The 21,165-nt window shown below is 42.1% G+C and overlaps 1 protein-coding gene across 1 annotated transcript in view; it reads left to right on the forward strand.

Moving 5' to 3' along the window:
* The window catches only part of clcf1 (cardiotrophin-like cytokine factor 1), a 63,411-nt gene extending 46,002 nt beyond the window's left edge, over nt 1–17,409 (forward strand). The window contains exons 2-3 of the mRNA XM_028810645.2: nt 11,024–11,184; nt 15,574–17,409. Of these exons, the coding sequence (XP_028666478.1) occupies nt 11,024–11,184; nt 15,574–16,425 (1,013 nt within the window). The 3' untranslated portion in view covers nt 16,426–17,409. The remainder of the gene's footprint in view (nt 1–11,023; nt 11,185–15,573) is intronic.
* Nucleotides 17,410–21,165: the final 3,756 nt, after the last annotated feature.

Below are 21,165 nucleotides of genomic sequence, written 5' to 3' on the forward strand. Positions count from 1 at the left end.
TCCCGCCATGCCGTTGCTAAATGACACCTCAAGGCTTATTTTAGCAGAGTGGCGTTGCGGTGGGCCAGGAGCAGGTCCCTGGAGGGTCTGCAGGTGGAAGCGGGTGGAGGGCAGACCTCCTTGGGTTCTGTGCTGTTTACACACTCCAGGAATTTTGGGGTGGGGGTGTTGATCATTCAGCCAGAGAGACCTTCTCCCACTTCAGAACCCCATGTCTCCAAGGGAACCTTATAAATGAACTGTCCACATAGATTTGCTAAAACAATGTAGGATTATTCCAACGCATTACATTAGAAATGTACAGAAAAGCCAAACAAATAAAGGCACCTTTCTGTAGATCTTCTCAGTTATTCATCTTTTTGTTTCTTGTATATACAGGTAAAATTCTGCTACAATGAACTTCCAGGGACCTAAAACATATTTCGTTGTAATGAAAATTTCATAATAATGAGATTCTGTATTTGTCACTATAGTGCTTTCTTTAACTTGTGTTCAGGCGTCTGCAGTCATTTCAATAGCGTCTTTCGCGTTCATTTTAAGCTTCTCCTGTCTACAAGTTATGCTGACGAGAATTTTTCTCAGCATTTCCTTGCGATAACACACTTTCAGGGTGCGAATGATGAACAAATGCAATGCCTGAAGCACTGCTGTGCAATTGGGTGGAAGGAACTCAACGTGAACATTATATACAGTGCATCTGGAAAGTATTCCCAGCGCATCACATTTTGCACATTTTGTTATGTTACAGCCTTATTCCAAAATGGATTAAATTCATTTTTTTCCTCAGAATTCTACACACAACACCCCATAATGACAACGTGAAAAAAGTTTACTTGAGATTTTTGCAAATTCACTAAAAATAAAAAAACTGAGAAATCCCATGTACATAAGTATTCACAGCCTTTGCCATGAAGCTCGAAATTGAGCTCAGGTGCCTCCTGTTTCCCCGATCATCCTTGAGATGTTTCTGCAGCTTCATTGGAGTCCACCTGTGGTAAATTCAGTTGACTGGACGTGATTTGGAAAGGCACACACCTGTCTATAGAAGGTCCCACAGTTGACCGTTCATGTCAGAGCACAAACCAAGCATGAAGTCAAAGGAATTGTCTGTAGATGTCCAAGACAGGATTGTCTCGAGGCACAAATCTGGGGAAGGTTACAGAAAAATTTCTGCTGCTTTGAAGGTCCCAATGAGCACAGTGACCTCCATCATCTGTAAGTGGAAGAAGTTCGAAACCACCAGGACTCTTCTTAGAGCTGGCCGGCCATCTAAACTGAGCGATCGGGGGAGAAGGGCCTTATTCAGGGAGGTGACCAAGAACCCGATGGTCACTCTGTCAGAGCTCCAGAGGTCCTCTGTGGATAGAGGAGAACCTTCTATAAGGACAACCATCTCTGCAGCAATCCACCAATCAGGCCTGTATGGTAGAGTGGCCAGACGGAAGCCACTCCTTAGTAAAAGGCACATGGCAGCCCGCCTGGAGTTTGCCAAAAGGCACCTGAAGGACTCTCAGACCATGAGAAAGAAAATTCTCTGGTCTGATGAGACAAAGATTGAACTCTTTGGTGTGAATGCCAGGCGTCACGTTTGGAGGAAACCAGGCACCGCTCATCACCAGGCCAATACCATCCCTACAGTGAAGCATGGTGGTGACAGCATCATGCTGTGGGGATGTTTTTCAGTGGCAGGGGCTGGGAGACTAGTCAGGATAAAGTGAAAGATGACTGCAGCAATGTACAGAGACATCCTGGATGAAAACCTGCTCCAGAGCGCTCTTCACCTCAGACTGGGGTGACGGTTCATCTTTCAGCAGGACAACAACCCTAAGCACACAGCCAAGATATCAAAGGAGTGGCTTCAGGACAACTCTGTGAATGTCCCTGAGTGGCCCAACCAGAGCCCAGACTTGAATCCGATTGAACATCTCTAGAGAGATCTTAAAATGGCTGTGCACTGCGTTTCCCATCCAGCCTGATGGAGCTTGAGAGGTGCTGCAAAGAGGAATGGGCGAAACTGGCCAAGGATAGGTGTGCCAAGCTTGTGGCATCATATTCAAAAAGACTTGAGGCTGTAATTGCTGCCAAAGGGGCATCAACAAAGTATTGAGCAAAGGCTGTGAATACTTATGGACATGGGATTTCTCAGTTTTTTTATTTTTAATAAATTTGCAAAAACCTCAAGTAAACTTTTTTCACGTTGTCATTATGGGGTGTTGTGTGTAGAATTCTGAGGAAAAAAATGAATTTAATCCATTTTGGAATAAGGCTGTAACATAAGAAAATGTGGAAAAAGTGATGCACTGTGAATACTTTCTGGATGCACTGTAAATGTGAAAGCATGTTGTGGGCAGCACAGTTATCAATCAGAAGCCGAATCATCCTTTTCGTCTTCTTCATATTGTGAGGTTTCTGAACTCTTTTGGGACTGCACCAGACCATGACTCGGAGAGGAATTACCATCACACAGACCCTAAAGTTACCCCTCCCAGTGCCTGCGTGGGACAAAAGAAAGAGAAATTTAAAACACTTTGAGTACAGCTTGTGTTCATTCAGAATACAAATCAAGAAACTGTATTAGCTGGCTTGGATGCCATTTCCAGGAAATTTGATTTAATTGATTGTTACATAACACTCATCCCAACCAGTTTGCCCTACAGTTTTGCAAAATTTAATACACTTTATACTAAAATGGGAGTGAGTGAAGGTGTAGAGTCACAGCTGAAATATTAAGAGCATTTTTATAAAAATACCTACACTTCACAGAGGAATCCCTGCACTACACCATAGATAGATAGATAGATAGATAGATAGATAGATAGATAGATAGATAGATAGATAGATAGATAGATAGATAGATAGATAGATAGATAGATAGATAGATAGATAGATAGATAGATAGATAGATAGATAGATAGATAGATAGATAGATAGATAGATAGATAGATAGATAGATAGATAGATAGATAGATAGCCAGGAGAATAACTTGCCAGAGTTTGTTAAAGAAAACCCACAGGAAAATTGTACCTCTCAAATGACGATCTTTGATGGTTCACGAAACTTAAATGAGATTCTCATTTGTTTCATTTAAGAGTTAGCTTTGCCACAGATGTTGCTCCTAAAACCCCTTAAGAGAAACAACTTTAGACAAAAAGGAGACTCAAGATAGAGCTGAGGTAAAAGGACTCAAAACTGAGAATTCAGTTTGAAAGGCATAGTATGATTTGTGAGATCTCTTTCTTATCTTCTATAAATCTCTTTCAAGGCTTCATATTTTTTATTGCATTGATGCCTTTATGACACTGACCTACAACATTTGAGATATGTTTGGTTAGATTTCCTTTGCTTTTCTAATTAGAACACAGGCAGGTGAAATGGTCACACAGTGGTGTCAGCAGTGGGATTTGAACACACGATCTCAGGGTTTGAAGTCCAAAGTCTTACCCATTAGGCCACACTGCCTGCCTTTTTTTCCAGAATGTGTCTGATCTAACTGGAGCACAGCCATATAAATTATAGCAACTAATAGCATTATTCATAAGTAAGGACTACAGTTTTATAATCCTAGTAAAGTGTTTTATTACTACCATCCATACATTTCACCACATATTACTGAGCACACAATGCAAATACTTTCAAATTGCAAAAGAAATATATATTTCCTTCCAGTGGCACTCACATGTGTCATCATGAAGTGCTTTGAGAAACTGGTGCGGAGTCATATCATCGCCTGCCTGCCAGTAGACCTGGACCCATTTCAATTTGCTTACAAACCAAAGAGATCCCTGGAGGACACTGTGCCCACTGCCCTTCATGCTGCCCTGACCCACCTGGAGGAACAGGGGAGTTACGCCAGACTGCTCTTTGTAGACTTCAGCTTGGTGTTTAACACCATCCTCCCACAACGACTGGTGTCCAAACTGGCAGATCTGGGACTTCCATCACTCACCTGCAGTTTGATACTGGACTTCCTGACTGGTCACTCCCAGAGGGTCAGGCTGGGTCCCCACACATCCACTGCTCTCAGTCTCAACATCGGGACGCCGCAGGGTTGTGTGCTCAGCCCGCTTCTCTACACCCTCTATACATATGACTCTGTCCCCATTCACCATAGCAAGAAGATCATAAAATTCATGGATGACAAGATGGTGGTCAGACTCATCTCGGGCAAGGAGCGTGAGCTGGCATACAGGGACGAGGTGGAGTGGCTATCAGAGTGGTGCAGAGTCAATAACCTGCTCTTCATCACCACAACAACAAAGGAGCTTGTTATTGACTTTAGAAAAAACAAAACTGACATCCTGCCACTCATCATTGGCGGGGCCTGTGTGGAGAGGGTCCAGGTGTTCAGGTTTCTGGGCATTGAGCTGGAGGATGACCTGACCTGGAGCGCCAACACTAAGGAGCTGCTGAAAAAGGCGCAGCAGAGACTGTATTTTCTGAGAATCCTCAGAAAGAACCATCTCCCCAAAAATCTGCTCCTTGCCTTTTATCACTGTTCCATCGAGAGTGTGCTTACATACGGACTGTGTGTGGGGTACGGCAGCTGCACTTCCTCAGAAAGAAAAGCACTCCACAGTGTCGTCAGTACAGCAGAGAGAACAATTGGTTGTAGCCTCCCCACTCTGGAACAAATCTACACCTCCCGATGCCGCAAAAAAGCAATTGACATTTCACAGGATTCATCACATCCCGGTCATTGCCTCTGCCAGCTTTTGCCATCGAACAAGATAAACAGAGCAAAAGCAATCATGGCCATGAAGTCAGAATAACACTGCTCCATATCATTCTACCAATGTGCTATATAGACCTGAAGTCAACCAGTGCAATTTGTGCATTTAACCAGTGCAATTTTTGCATTTAACGAGTACAATTCATATATATAACCAGTGCAATTTGTATATTTTGTAAAGTACTTTTATTACTATTCGGTTTGTATTATTTTCTCTTTTCTTGTCTTTTTAACTCTTACGCCTCACACTGAATCGACTGCACCTTCAATTTCGGTGTTCCTTTGTAAAAGTGACAACGACAATAAAGATCTATCTATCTATCTATCTATCTATCTATCTATCTATCTATCTATCTATCTATCTATCTATCTATCTATCTATCTATCTATCTATCTATCTATCTATCTATCTATCTATCTATCTATCTATCTATCTATCTATCTATCTATCTATCTATCTATCTATACTAGGAGGTTCACCCCCTGCTCGCTTCGCTCACCAACCCCCCTGACCTGTGCTACATGCCAGCCACTTCGCGTCTCTGCTGCTCGCGTTGTGAAGAGGGGGGCTGAACACATCCCAAGGAGACGCGGTCGCTCCTCCAAAACCCTCTCTTAAATGGCGATACAATGGGAAACAACTACAGTTTTCTTTTTACCTCCTCTTTGCTCGATCAGCTGCTGGCTTGCTGCTGCCGTCGTGCCACGCGAGATGCTTCAAACATTTAAAAGCCTGTACAGCAGCTGTCCTACTCTTTGTCTTTTATTTCCAGCCCCAGGCACAGTTAAATCTCTTGGCACAAAGTCTCGTCTCGCGGGACGTGAATTCTTGATATTTTTTAGTTTATAATTTAAAAATGAAATAAGAATCTGAAAATCTAACAACATCACATTAAAGTTCGACAAATTCTGCAAAGAATGATACCGAATATATATATGTAGGTTTTAAAATAAGCCCGATTTAAAACGTGACAACAAACGTGACACATAAAATCATTGCACAAAATCAGTGCACTTTTAGACTTAGGATTTTATATATAGAGAGTAGATATAGGGGAAAGTGTAGCTTTTTACAAAGATCTTTGAATAAATAAATACATAAATAGGTAAATAAATAAAAAAATAAATATACACAAACACTATGATCTGAACACACGCCAAAATAACTAAAAAACAAGAAAATTAAAAAGAAAAGGAATTTTCTGACTTAGCTGTTCCAGTCCCAGTGAGACGCTATGCAGACGAGTTTCTGTTGACATGAAGGAGCCGCAGTCCGATTATTGTCACACTGTTACAGTGCCTATAATTAAAGACCTGTAAATTCAGTCCATTCTGGTTCAATTGAGCAAAATAATTAAAATGTAATTAAAACTTAATATAATCAATCTGCAGTTCAAAAAGTGAAGTAACCATTGTAGACATGAGCGTTAACACTGTCTCTGTTATATGCATGACGATGCCTGAATTTTGAGCAAACATTGAAGGAATCACCTGATTTCGTAAAGAGGTTAGAAGAGCCTCTGATACAGTTTGAGTTGAAGACGGTGATTTAGATATGATTTGTTTGTTTGTTTCTCTTTTTCTTATGCTTGGTTTGCTCTTAGCGAGTTTAAAGACTATTTTCCATGAAATTCCCTTTAAAAAGTCTTTAATTTCCTCCTCACAGAACTGACACCAACTGCCTGCATGTCTGAATGTTTCTGTTCTTCCAACCTCAAAAATGACGCACTTACCATGAATAAGCTCATCAGTTCCTTTTCCCCCTTAGTATGTCTGTTGAGAATTTGAAAACCCATTTTGATGGTTTGAATCATTATTTTTGTGCTTTAAATACAGGTTTTAAATTTGCAAGAATTTTATGCTCTGAACGTTAAATTTTTAGATCTTTATTTTCATGTATGTGCTTGACGTTGTGAAAAACGACACACTTAAAAAGGTCTGGGGAAGAATGTTCAAGCAAGTTCTAGAAAAAAAACCCAATCTAAATCCGTTAAGTAGTTCTCTCGTTCGCCAGCTAAGTGGATGTAAGATACGCCCTGAGGCTGACGCGTGAGTGAGGAGGGCCCCATCCTCCTCCCATCGACCCGCTACGTGTCTCTCTTTTTCGCACAAATAAATCGGTACCGCAAGCAAAGTATGATACATAGCACGATGAGAGAAGTTGCAAAATCAACTGTAATGTTAAAAAAAAAGATCTAAATCCGTTAAGTAGTTCTCCTGTGAAATGCAGACAGACAGACAGACAGACAGACAGACAGACAGACAGACAGACAGACAGACAGACAGACACTGGAATTTTTTCATATATATATATATATATATATATATATATATATATATATATATATATATATATATATATATATATATATATATATATATATATATTGTAGAACTTGACCCGAACACAGACAGGCAGACACGTTGTAATCACCCCACACACGTTTATTATATAAGTGCTCCATTATTTCAAGTGCTCGTAGGTCCCCAATTCCCCAAAGTCACAACACACAATGCCTTCTCTTCAGGCCACCTCCTTGCCTCCTCCAGAGACCTCGTCCTTCTTCACTCCCGACTCAAGTCCACGTATGAAGGGAGGCGGCCCTTTTCATCCTCACTTGGATGTGCTCCAGGTGCTTCCCAGCAATCTTCCACCGGCACTCCCCAGTGTGGCGGAAGTGCCGGCTGCGTACCCGGAAGCACTCTGGGTGTCCCTGCTTCTCTTCCCCCCAGCACTTCCGGGTCTGGCGGAAGTGCTGAGATCCAGGGCTCCCAAGGCATCAGGGTGCCCCCTGGCAGTGACCATGGGCCCCTACAGGGTTCAGCTTCAAAGCTCTGTACCCGTGGTCCCCATAGCAACCAGGGTGGTTGCCCCATGTGATCTGAGGTGGGCATAAGCCTTCTTCCGGTCCACCGGGACATCCCATCCGGGTCGCTCCCCCAGCCACCTGCAACAATATATACTGTATATAAAGATAAGATATCGAGCCTGCCTCTATTATTACTATTTTATTATTGCATGTATATATGTATGTAGATTTTTCATTAAATGTGGGAGCCCCTTTTTGAGGAGCCTGGTTCAGCTACACCATTTACAGTTTTTGCACTGGGAAATCCGGTAATGGAAAATTTCTGTGCTGCCCCCGTTGCCTTGATGCCCTAAGAACACATTAATTTTGCTTCACGTTTCATCATCCCTGAATGTGTTGCACTTTCTCATATCTTGCTGAGGAGACTAACCAAGTACATCCCAGAACTTAAGGACGTGCCCTAGTCTGATCGACTCAGAGAATTTAGTCTTAACTAAAGAGAAGAATACGTGGGGACCTAATCCCGGACTTTAAACTTCTCAAAAGTGCAAAAAAAAAGTAGATCCAGGAGAATTCGTTCAAGTTATCGGTGGATCACATAGTGGAAAGTGAAGCTAGGAAGCCAACTTCTTTAGACAGTGCAGGAATTGGAACAAATTACAGAGTCATGGGGTTGAAGCAGAAACCTTGACAACCTTTAAGATGAATCTAAATGGAACTATTAGCTAAACGAAGATCTGCTCTCGTGAATCAAATGTCTTCATTTCTTATGTTCTTCTGCTTCTTTTCATAAAGAAATGTCTCCTAACATATAATTACATTTTACGATTATCTCTTGTGAGAAGATGAAGAGCTCTACACCCATCCCCATACCCAAAAAGGCCCCATTGCAGCAATGAGTGCAAGACAGACAGCAACCCTGAATGAGTGACCAGTCCATTTCTGGGGACATTCACTGATATGGGAGCCCATTTAGACTCACCATTTACTGTCACATAGAAAGAAAACTGAAAACTCGTGGATATGGGCAGAGGGTGAACATTTCACACAGCAACCAGGTGGAGGACTCAAGCCAAGAATTCCAAAAGTGCAAGGGCAGTTTACAATACCCATCACACCACTTGTCTTATTTAATGGCATCTACGAATTTAGGTAACATATCTAAATTAAGTTCTTATAAACTTAAAAGAGCACTGTTCACAGCTTAGCAGAACTATATTGGGCCCTTAACCTGAAAATTGCTCCAGGGCTGCTTTACCAAGGCTGTCCCTGCGCTCTGACCTCCAAAGGTTATGCAAAAAGACAAATTTCCCCTCAGGGATTAATACAGCGTACTATCTAAATAACTTTTTTTTATGTTTTATTCAATTCTGAATACACACACACGCATACAATAACACCAGCAATCCTCATCTCTTGAAAGTATTACTGAAAATAAAAATCTCAAACAGTACAGAATTAAATTAGAGTGGCTAAACAGTGTTTTTGTTTCTTTAGGTCACTTTCCGTGCCATCATCTCCTGTGTATAATTTTCATGTTGCGCTAATGGACCTAATGAAGGTGTACCAATTTGTTCCCACGTTAGAGATACGTGACTATTCATTTACTTTGCAACTCCAAACTGTCTCGTTACATATGAGTGTACTTGGTGAACGACTGTCATTTCGGCCATTATTATTTCCCAATGCATCCACTCACAGTGACACTGTAATAAAAAAGCAGGTTCGGTTCACAAAATGGATGGATTGCAGCTTAAAGATAAAAAGCACAGAAGTTTCAGAATGACATGGATGTTCCTCAAAAGCAGGGTTTTTTTTTTTTTGTTACCGTCCCACCCTGTGAGACTGAATAAAACCTAACAACATCTCATCCTAGGAATGGAAAGATAGCCATCTGACTGAGAAAACGTTCATTAGGAGATTATCCGATTTCAAATTTTGTGCCATTTAGTTACATTTCCAAACACCGGTACCTTCACCCCCCACGGTATTAATGAAGTGTAATGTGGCAAAGAATAAGTAAAAAGAAAAGAAGGAGAGACAGAGACAGAGAGTGTGTGAGAAAGAGAGAGAAAACAAGCTGGAGACAACGAGCTCAAAGGAAGGCTTTCACAACACAATTATTATTACAGTGAGAGTGAAATAAGAGAGAAGGAGAGAAAGTCGACTCGAGAGGTGTTAAGAGCAAAGACTAGCGGCATCGTGAGATGGGGAGTGGAGGACAAGCAGCCACCCGCCTCCCAGAAAGTGAGGAAGTCAAAGTAACACAACACTTGACAATAGGGACGACCTGACTGTATCTATTAGTTAATCTTGGTTACGTAGTAAGATCTTAGCAAACACTTGGTTAGTAAGCAAAACCCTTAAGACCTCTCTTCCAAACTGTCACCAAAATGGCATTACCTCTAATGGAACTTGGGCTCTGTTATGATTCTGTTATGTTTCCTGGCTACAGTATCTCCTGTTCAGTATCAGTAGGTTCTCTCTACATTTGGCAGGATTTATTTTTGGATACTCCGATATCTTCCCAAGGACTGAAAGACCATAGATGTCCTATTACAGTAAATGCTGTTTCTAAGTTTACTCAAGAGTGGGTGCAAGTGGGAAGTGGTCTGATGGCATGTATGGAGTGGTTTGTCTCATTGAAACTGGAGTTTCAAATGGCACTAGAAAGGAAATAACCAGGAGAACAGAAAATTCTGTATAGATGTCTCAATACAATGAAAGGGATAGATAGATAGATAGATAGATAGATAGATAGATAGATAGATAGATAGATAGATAGATAGATAGATAGATAGATAGATAGATAGATAGATAGATAGATAGATAGATAGATAGATAGATAGATAGATAGATAGATAGATAGAACATAAGTGTATTGAACTGAATCAGTCCATCATAGATAGTTCATATGTTCCAGTTTATGTATTTGACCATAATGGATGTAGTGTTGGGATTTTTTATGTATCTTCCATTGTAAAGTGGGAATAAAGAACTGGCCTGACTAGCCTGTAGAAATTGAAATGAGGAATTAGATTTTTTTTCTTTGTTCCATTGTTGTTTACGTCTTGCTTTTCAAGTGTCTGCAGTAAAAATAAACTTTACAGAATCTCTAGGTATTTATTGTATGCACATATACAGTATATACATATTTCTAAGTGTATCTTATTTGGTGTTTAGTGCTCAGTATTTTGTTGATAGATAGATAGATAGATAGATAGATAGATAGATAGATAGATAGATAGATAGATAGATAGATAGATAGATAGATAGATAGATAGATAGATAGATAGATAGATAGATAGATAGATAGATAGATAGATAGATAGCCATTAATAAACATTTCATACGTGATGGACTAATGTTTATTCCCATTTATCTTTCTTTTTGTTCTTCTTCTCACTTCTATCCTTTGCCCTTTTCCCCTGCCTCCCATGTCTCTCTGCCTGTTCCTGTTTTTCTCGCTCTTTATTTTGTCAGGACATTACGGCCCCCTTGCTGTTTTATTAGCTACCCTGCTGCACACCCTGAGAGTCTCTGCCTTCAACGTGACTGACGCCTCCTCTGCTACCGCCATCCAGAGAACATACGAACTGACTAAATATCTGGAGCATCAGCTTAGCACACTGACTGTCAGTTATGTGAGTTCACCATCGCTCTGTGATGTTCCATGTACAGCTGCTGTCTTTTCTCTTTCTGTTTGCTACTTGACACCAGTTCTCATTTTATTTTAATAAAGTTGATGTAGTGTATTGTCTGCTAATTCACGTATTTTCCATTTATAAAACACCTTTCAGAGAGAGCTGGTTGTGCAGTGATTAGCACTGCTGCCTTGTGGGTGCTGTTCCTGAGTCTCAATCACTGACTTGGGTGTGGTGTTGCATGTTCCCCCCACTGTCAGTTCACTTTTTTCCCCAGGTACTCTACTTTACCTTTCATATCCCATAGATATGTTTTAGGTTGGCTGGCATGTGTGGGTGTCCCATGCAAGTTCCGTTTTTGGAATGTGTGTTGCACATTTATTAAGAATGAAAATACAGAAATATCACTTTGATACAAGTACTCCGACCCTCTACTATAACACTTGAAATGTGGCTCAGGTGCATCCCATTCTACTGACCATCATTGAGATGTTTCCACACTTTGTTGTGGTCTGTGGAGTTGCATGTAAAACTTAGAGACAGGATTGTGTGAAGGTGCAGATATGAGGAGGGCTGCAAAAAAATTATAGTAACATTGCAGGTCCTCAAGGGTAGAACAACCTCATAATTCTTAAACCGTTACAAGTTTACTAGAGCTGACTGCTTGACCAAATTGAGCAATCATGGGAGAAAGGCCTGAGTGAAGAGGTGAACAAGAACCAAATGGTTAGTTACTCTAACCTAGTTTGAGAGAAACTGTATGGAGATGGGAGAAACTTCCAGAAGAATTACCACCACTGTAAATCTCCACTAATCAGGGCATTATACATTCTGACCTGGTGGTGCTCGAGCCCTGAGGAAGAAAGTTATTTTGCAAGGTAAATGTTTACTAAAGTAACATTCAGTGCCCATGGCAATGAAAAATCAATAAAGGGATCTCCTTAATGTCTTTTTGGTTTCTCCTCGACAACAATGAGATCAGAAAGAAATAAATGGAGATTTTGCCTTTTTGTCTCCTGCTTCTCAGATTCTTTGTGTTCACCATGTACGACAGCATGAATAATTCTCTTTTGAAGTACTTCATATTTTCACTGACCCATTCTGTTTTATTCACATCAGACTCATTAAAAAGAGTATCCACAAATACTGACACATTTGAATCTCCTAAGCTCCTTGCAAAGGTCCATTAACCATAGCAAAGCTCAAAGGCTGATCTTTGATGGCCCATGAGACTTCACAGAGATTCTCATTTATGTTTCATTTAAGAATCAGCTTTGTCTCAGATGCTGCTCCTAGAATCCCTTAGAAGAAACAGCTTTAGACAAAAAGGAGACAAAATTGAGAATTTAGTTTGAAAAGCATGGTATATTTTCTGAAGTTGTTGTAATCTCTTTCAAGACTTCATAGTGTTTACTTACTATAAGACTAATTCCTTTATCCAAGGGGATTTACATCATCTGGGATATGATTGGTTACATTTCTTTTGTTTTTCAAATTGGAGCACAGGCAGGTGAAGGGACTTGCTCATAGATACATGGTGTCAGCAGTGGGATTTAAAAACATAGCCTCAGGACTTGAAGTCCAAAGTCTTAAACCACTATGTCGTATTGTCTGCCTTATCTTCCAGAATGAGTCTGATCTAACTGGAGCACAGTAATAGATAGATAGATAGATAGATAGATAGATAGATAGATAGATAGATAGATAGATAGATAGATAGATAGATAGATAGATAGATAGATAGATAGATAGATAGATAGATAGATAGATAGATAGATAGATAGATAGATAGATAGATAGATACTTTATTAATCCCAAGGGGAAATTCACATTCTCCAGCAGCAGCATACTGATATAAAAAAAACAATATTAAATTAAAGATTGATAACAATGCAGGTAAAAACAGACAATAACTTTTTATAATGTTAACGTTTATCCCCCCGGGTGGAATTGAAGAGTCGCATAGTTTGGGGGAGGAACGATCTCCTCAGTCTGTCAGTGGAGCAGGACAGTGACAGCAGTCTGTCGCTGAAGCTGCTCCTCTGTCTGGAGATGATCCTGTTCAGTGGATGCAGTGGATTCTCCATAATTGATAGGAGCCTGCTGAGCGCCCGTCGCTCTGCCACAGATGTTAAACTGTCCAGCTCCATGCCAACAATAGAGCCTGCCTTCCTCACCAGTTTGTCCAGGCATGAGGCGTCTTCTTAATGCTGCCTCCCCAGCACACCACCGCGTAGAAGAGGGCGCTCGCCACAACTGTCTGATAGAACATCTGCAGCATCTTATTGCAGATGTTGAAGGACGCCAGCCTTCTAAGGAAGTATAACCAGCTCTGTCCTTTCTTACACAGAGCATCAGTATTGGCAGTCCAGTCTAATTTATCATCCAGCTGCACTCCCAGGTATTTATAGGTCTGCACCATCTGCACACAGTCACCTTTGATGATCTAATATAATATCTAATATAAATTAGGCCAACTAATAGTATTATTCAGAAGACACACAGAGAGAGAGGGGTGGGATCGTGCACTGATCACAGTGCATTGCAGCATTCCACCACATGGCAAACCGCCCAGATTGAGATCTGAGTGCAGCTGTGCAGCGGGTGACACCTCAGCACACACTGGAACAGTGTGAGGTTTTTTTTAACAGTGGCTGGAGTGCCAATCCTGCCACCAACCCACAGGTGTTCCCTGCAAGTTGGAGGACCTGCTTGCAGGGCTGGATGCAGATTTAACGTCATACCCAGGACAGAGCAATTGAAGGTGAAGGCTCAAGAGCAAGGACTACAATTTTGTAATCATAGTGTTTCTTACCACAAACAACTGGCCATACATTTCACCATATACTACTGACCACACTATGGAAAAACTTTCTTCTTCTTCTTCTTCTTCTTCTTCTTCTTCTTCTTCTTCTTCTTCTTCTTCTTCTTCTTCTTCTTCTTCTTCTTCTTCTTCTTCTTCTTCTTCTTCTTCCTCTTCTTCTTCTTCTTCCAGCTGCTCCCATTAAGGGTTGCCACAGCAGATCATCTAGTTCCATGTCCTCTGCATCTTGCTCGGTCACACCCGTCACCTGCATGCCCTCTCTCACCACATCCATAAACCTCCTCTTACGCCTTCCTCTTGTCCTCTGCACAAGACCAAACCAACGCAATCTCACCTCTCTGACTTTGTCTCGCAACCATCCATCCTGAGCCGACCCTCTAATGTACTCAAAAGTCCATCCTCATCAAACTTTCAAATTGCAGAATGATATATGAAGATGCTACTTGGAAAATCCAAGCCCCTTCTGTGACGTTGCTGAGCTCTCTGTGGAAGCTCCAAGAGATTTCTGGGTATTTTTTTTTTTCTAGCTGAAACATTGGAGAAGCAGGAGACATAAGACAATGTCTGCATTTTCTTTCTTTCTGATCTCACTGTCATTGAGGAGAGACCAAAAAGATATTATGGAGATCCCTTTTTTGATTCTTCATTTCAATGGGTAGCTCTAAGGACAACTTTTTAGATGGTAAGAAATTACAAATTTCTATTACAGTTGAGAATATTTAGACAATAAGCATCTAAACTGAAGCACACATTTTAATTTTTCAATTATATGATTCAAATATTGTTGTTTACTGTAAATCCTTACATTTCTTATGAAGACCCTGAATTACGGCGACTTACCCTAATTTAGACTTTTTTGGTGAGCTGCTTCTGTTTAGGGCAAAGTGGTGGCTCTGAGGCTGGGGATTGGAAGGTTGTCAGTTCAGATCCCATAAACGCCAACAGTGATTCTGCTGCGTTGGGCCCTTGAGCAAGACCCTTAACCTGCAATTGCTTCTTCCTGGCTACGGCGTTAATCTGCATCCAGCCCAGCATGTAGGCAGGGAAAAACCTGGGGGTTGGTGGCAGAATTGGCACTCCAACCATCATAAAAAACTTCACACTGTTCCATTTCATCTGAACTAGTGTGGTGCTGAGGTGTCACCCGTCGCATGGCTGGTCCTAATCTGGGATCCTGAGGTGGTTTGTCATGTGGTGGTTGCTGCAATGCACTATATCTGCTTCTCTTTCAAGTAGTTGTATGGGTGACCCAAAGCAACTGTAGTAATATTTTTTAATAGTGTAAGAGGACCTGGCATGGGCAGCGGAATGTTGTTTTTGCCTCCCAGCTTGTTTTTCTACACTTTGTTCGGAGTCCTCCTGTGGTCTGTGGAGTTGCATGTAGAGCTTAGAGACAGAATTGTGTGAAGGCACAGATATGAGGAAGGCTACAAAAAAAGTATAGTAACGTTGAAGGTCCTCAAGGGTAGAACAGCCTCCATAAATAAGGTTCACCTTATTACACTGTATTTAGGTGCACATTGAAACAAATATTCTGACCCCTGTTCTCCGTCCTATCTCTTTAGCTAACCTACTTGGGGCCACCATTCAATGATCCTGACTTCACTCCACCCCGCCCCAACAATTCAGCTTCTCTTCCCAGTGCTGCCACACGTCTGGATCTTTGGAAAGGACTGGATAACCGTCTGCGACTGTCTGAGAACCACCGAGCCTACAGTATTCTTCTGGGCGCTCTGAAAGGACTGGCAGCAGGGACCCTTTGCCCATCCCTTCAAAGGTCCCTTCAGCACTTCTGCACGGGTTTGCACGGCCTACTGGTAAGCATTGCTGGGGTCATGACCTCACTGGGGTATCCACCACCTTTGCCAAGTGGAGAAGACATCCCCAACTATTTTACCCCCAAGCCTGGAAGTTTGTATCGAGGAGGAGGACACCCATCTGGCTTTGGAAGGGCTTTTCTCACGACACCAAGTCTTGCCCTAGCAGATTTTCACAGCAGAGATTCATCTTTCTTAAATGAGAAACCGGCACGATTTTCGGAAAGAGATGCTAGGTACCTAAGCCTTGGAGCTGGTGTTTCCCAGCGAGATTATCCCCGGGAATACTTCCCCGGAAAATTCCTTAGCAGAATTCCAGTCACCACAGGTTCTGCTCCACCCGTGGAAAAGCCTCTCACGAGAAACTTGACACAGTTTGAGGGCAGTTCTTCTCCCGCCAGAAGGCGGCAGACTTTATGGGGCGAAGGTAGCGGACCTTACTCTTCTTACCTTGTCCCCGAAACACACACTCTGAGTGACTTCTCCAGAAAAATGGGAGGCTTTTGGGTGCTGAAGGAACTCCAAACGTGGCTCTGGCGATCAGCCAAAGACTTCAATCGACTCAAGAAGAAGCTGCCCATCCCACGGAGGCGAAGCTAGTACTGAAAGTCAGGGTTCAATTCGGCTAATTGGGGTTCTCGAGAGGTTAGTAGGGACCAGGTCAGGGGTTGATTAAAAATGGGGATGGGGTTAATGGGGATTGGCAGGTTGGGTCTTGGGGGCTGGTTGTGATTGGAGGAGGGGTAGATGGAGATTGGAGGGAGGTTGGTTAGAAATTGGGATATGTCAATTTGGGGGGGGGGGGGGGGGTTGCAGGGTGGGATTTCAGAACTTTGAAAGCTGTAGAAGAAAATTCTTTCAGATTGAAGGCAAAGAAAAGGTTCACGAAATGTCATTGCCAGGCATGCCTCAGAAAGTCGGAGTGGTTTTACTGATTTTTTTTTTTTTTTTCCCCTTAATCAGATTTGAACTGCCGCTTAAAATCGTGCCATTGGTTTTCCCAGTCTGTTTACATTCCACTTCGCTAGCGATTTCCTGGTGCTGACCTCCCTGGGATTATTTTTTTTTTTTAGCTTACGTCGGCTGCTTCAAGACTATCTCTCCTTTTTAACCTTTCCCTATTTTTCCACCTTGTTCCAATTACATATTGACAAATTTTAACGGGCTTTTTTTGACTACTTGCACATTTTGAAAATGCTTTTAAACTTTTCGGGCGGGTTGCAGCTCCACAGTCTGTTCTAATTTTGCCCCACTGGGTTTTATTAGAATTTCTTTGTTCCGCTGGAGGTAAAGTTCAACATATCCTCTTCGTTTTTTTTTTTTTGTCTGTTCTCGTTCTGCGTGCGATGTTTTACGGGCCATTCCTCTGGGAAGCGCACATGTTCATAGCCTGCCCTGGAATCCCTTTTCATTGGTAATCGCTCCATGCTGGTCGGAAACTGGACTTTTATAGCTGTGCAACCACAGACGCATCAAGTTGCTGGGTTATGGCATTTAAACTCATCCTCGTTTTATATTCATTCATATAATTAAAAAAAAAACATCCGTGGTGTGACTGTTAAATTAGAAATAGGGCTCACTGAAGTCGGCTAGGAAAACGTCTTGCAGCATTGCTTATATGTCTGCACAGGGAATTAGCAAGCATTTTACAATGAAACCCTTGATCCTGCCATAACTGATGAAAAGTACAGTATGTGCAGATGAATCGCGACGTGACAAAGTCCACTCAGCACTGTGGCTTTACGTTGCTAAGTACAGGCAAGCAAAGTCCCACTAAGAAGAAATGCAATGCAATTTCTATGCCGTCTACCATCAAGAGTGCCAAAAACGCATTGTGGCCTTGTGAACGGCGCTATATAGCGCCCGACCTGGCACAGACTGAGACAGAGGCACGTATTTAAATAAAACACACTTTATTTCTTCTTCATCCGTGGGGCATGCCTTCCCCGTGTCCCACAGGCCCAACACAGTCCCAAATAAACTCACAATTACTCTCTCTTCTCCCTTTTACCACCACTCCTCCTCAGGCTTAGTCCTCCTCCTCCCGACTCTGGCTCTCTTGAGTGATGGTGGCTGGCCCTTTTTATACCCCACCCAGAAGCGTTCCAGGTGCTTGGCCACCTGGTCCTAATTGCCCTTCCGGGTGGGGCTGAAGATATGACCAGCCAGGCTGCTGACTCCATGCAGCTCCCCCTGGCGGCCATCCAAGCCCCCAACCAGGCTGTGGAGGACTCCATGTCCCATGGAGCCATGCGCCAAGCTGGGAAATCATCATCCGCCAGGGAGGCGTCCCGGGGGAGGTATTGAGCTGCCCGTGGTGGCTCCCCCGGAACAGATGCAGCAGAGGCGTCCCTGCCGGGCATGGAACCCGGTTGTCCTTTACAGCCTGTAGGGGGCCCCAGACCCAGTTACACCGCAACAGTCCCAGTTCAAATAAAGTCCATTTTTAGTTTAAACACAACCTTCATGTATGCTTTTTCATTCAAAATACTGCACCAGTCTTCTTCGTTTTCTCCACATTCACTCTTTCCTTCATGCCCGACTCCGAGGTGAGTGGAGGACTCTCTTTTAACTCTGGACCAGGGAGTACTTTCGGTGCTTAATCTATTGCTGGGAAGGACTTCTGGGTCAGGGAGGACCACCACTGTCTTTGTATCATCACTATCCAAATCCTCCCCCTGGCGGTCCTCACCGAACCCAACAAGGAAGTCCCGTGGGCCCACAACCCCAAATCTGCCCTCTTGGTGTCCATACTGGATCTTTCCAGACAGGATGCTGCCACCCAGTGTACGGCGCAGGGGGTTCGGTCGCTCTGCCTATAGCAGGATGTCAGCCACTGTGCTGATCTTCCCAGTTCCAGAGTCCATCCCACTGTAGCCACTGTGACATCCTTCCTCCTCCATGTGCTGGCATGGAGACAGGGCTGGATTAACCATTAAGTAAAATAAGCACATGCTTGGGGAATCAAGGGAAGGGGGGGCACCTCAGAAATTTTAAATTACTGGATTTCCCATGGACCATATAGTGGAAAACTGCAAATGGTGCAACTGAACCAGGTTCTACAAAAAGGGGCTCCCACATTAAATAAAAAAATACATGCATATATATACAGGGTACAATAATAATAAAATAGTAATAACAGAGGTTAATGATGTATTTTAATCTTAGGAATACAACAAATTTAGAACCTAGTAACTACTACATGGTCCACCAAGCCTCACGTGATTGGTCTTGTTTTGTTCATGGTAGCGGTCCCATTCAGTTGTCTACTGAGAGTGAGTGCAGCACATATATATGGGGGCACCAACAATCTTTTAAGAACATCTTTAGATCCTCTAAAGGTCTTAATCCTGCCCTACATGGTGAGGAGATATTACCGCTAGCTCCCTCGCTTTCTATTATCATGGCCTCCTGGCCAGGTAAATCAGCAGTGTCCATACCAGCTTGGTCGCCAGTTTGATTTCACAGTCAAAGAGGAGGCAATAAGGTCACATCCAAGATAATACGAGCTCAGGCTGGACTAGAAGAGCACAAGAGTGTGCAGATGAGGTACTTTCACGTACGGCCATCTTGTCTGGTTGCACGTACCTTTGTGTACTGATTCACTTCTTACATAATTGCCATTTTTTAATGAATATGGATATATTTTCCTTACTCCTAAACTGTACATTGGCTCTTTGTCAGCTTTATTATTTTACCATTAAATTCAACCGACCAAGATCAGCTGGGGGTGCCGTCTAAAATGCTTTACCGATCTTCTGACACTGCTGACTCCCATGTAGAAACCTCCACAATTCTGTGCAAGAACGTGGGTATTTCAAACATTGTACATCGTGTAAACAACATGTCCTGCCAGTCATTCTCTCATTTCCTTATTCTGATCACACACCATAAAATAACGATGGCGACATTCATCGTTCACGTGTGAGATGACACAAGCGACCTACTGGTTACGATTAGTGATGAGTGATCAATCAACCCCAGCGCCGCCATGCACCCGTTCTGATCCTGCACCCTCCTGAGATGAGATTATTTATTTAAAACCTGCACAACACCATGGACCACTCTTCACGGAAACACCTACCTACTTGCAACTTACCTAAAAACCGCCACATCGCAGTTAAGGATACGCAGATTTCCACTAATTTTAATGAGAAATCTTTATTTAAATCCTTAACGGCTGGCAGATACATGTTAAATTAATGCATGAAAACCCTTTTCTTCCTGTGTGAAGGTCATGAACTTTGTTGGAAGGAAAACGCAATTTTCCTTTGTGCCTCAAAACATGGAGTTTCACTGCGAATTCAATTTCATGCGAATCGTCTCGAGTTATGATGCTACACATCCGAACACTGTTGGTCATTTCTTGGTAATTCCAGTGTTCTTCCCTTCTTTTGGTAGAGCCCATGTACCTGGTAATCGTGTGAACTGTTTGTTTGACAATACAATGTGTTTCTGTGGGAAATTACAAATTGAACAATGATTTCAGTGGAAAGAAATTCTTTAATCTCCTGGAGCATCTGTGATGTATCCTTGTATTATCGTTGTTATTGTTGTTTCTGTATGCATATATATAGAGATATATATATATTTATATTGAACTCGTAGAAGACATAATAATGCAGATGCTGTATTTTTGTGTTGGTTTCATCAAAACTGGGTGCACAAGTGATTGTTGCTGGTTTGCAGTTTGATTAAGCAAAAGAAAAAACAGTTCTGGTAAATTTGTCGTTAGAACGTTGTGAAAGATTTTGCAAACCTATAGCCTGCTTATGTGTGTGTGTGTGTGTGTGTACGTGTGTGTGTGTGTGTGTGTGTGTGTGAGAGTGAAAGTGAGTGCGACTTTAACAAACAATTGGGCTGGAAAGAAAGAAGACTGCAAGTACCTAAACCGTTTCTAACATCATTCTGCCACATCCATACTTAGAGAAGGTTTAAAAATTTCAAGAGATCGTTAATCGATCAATGCTATCTACTTCTAATGTTAAATGCTGAATGGAGGTTTCTCTCAGGCTACATCCAAAGTATTACGTTTTAGTTTGAAAATGCAGACATTAGTCTCCATCTTTCAGCCACCAACAAAACTGAGACTTTTGAAAATGTTCTCCAGGGTGTTATACTTCTGAAAACGCCAGCTCGGTATTTCAATGTCGTTGGGTAAAAACATCAAGTTTTGAAAATGCGGACTATTATAGCGCATGATTTTTTTTTTTTGTGCTTATTATATGGTCCTTCTCTGATTGGATTAGGCTCATTACAACATCTCATTCCCTGATTGGTCACCCTTCACAGAAGAAAGCTATAGTCCAGGGAAGCGGATACAGAGGAGTTGCTCTCCAT

This window comes from Erpetoichthys calabaricus, chromosome 10, assembly GCF_900747795.2.
Source record: "Erpetoichthys calabaricus chromosome 10, fErpCal1.3, whole genome shotgun sequence".
NCBI classification, from domain to species: domain Eukaryota; kingdom Metazoa; phylum Chordata; class Cladistia; order Polypteriformes; family Polypteridae; genus Erpetoichthys; species Erpetoichthys calabaricus.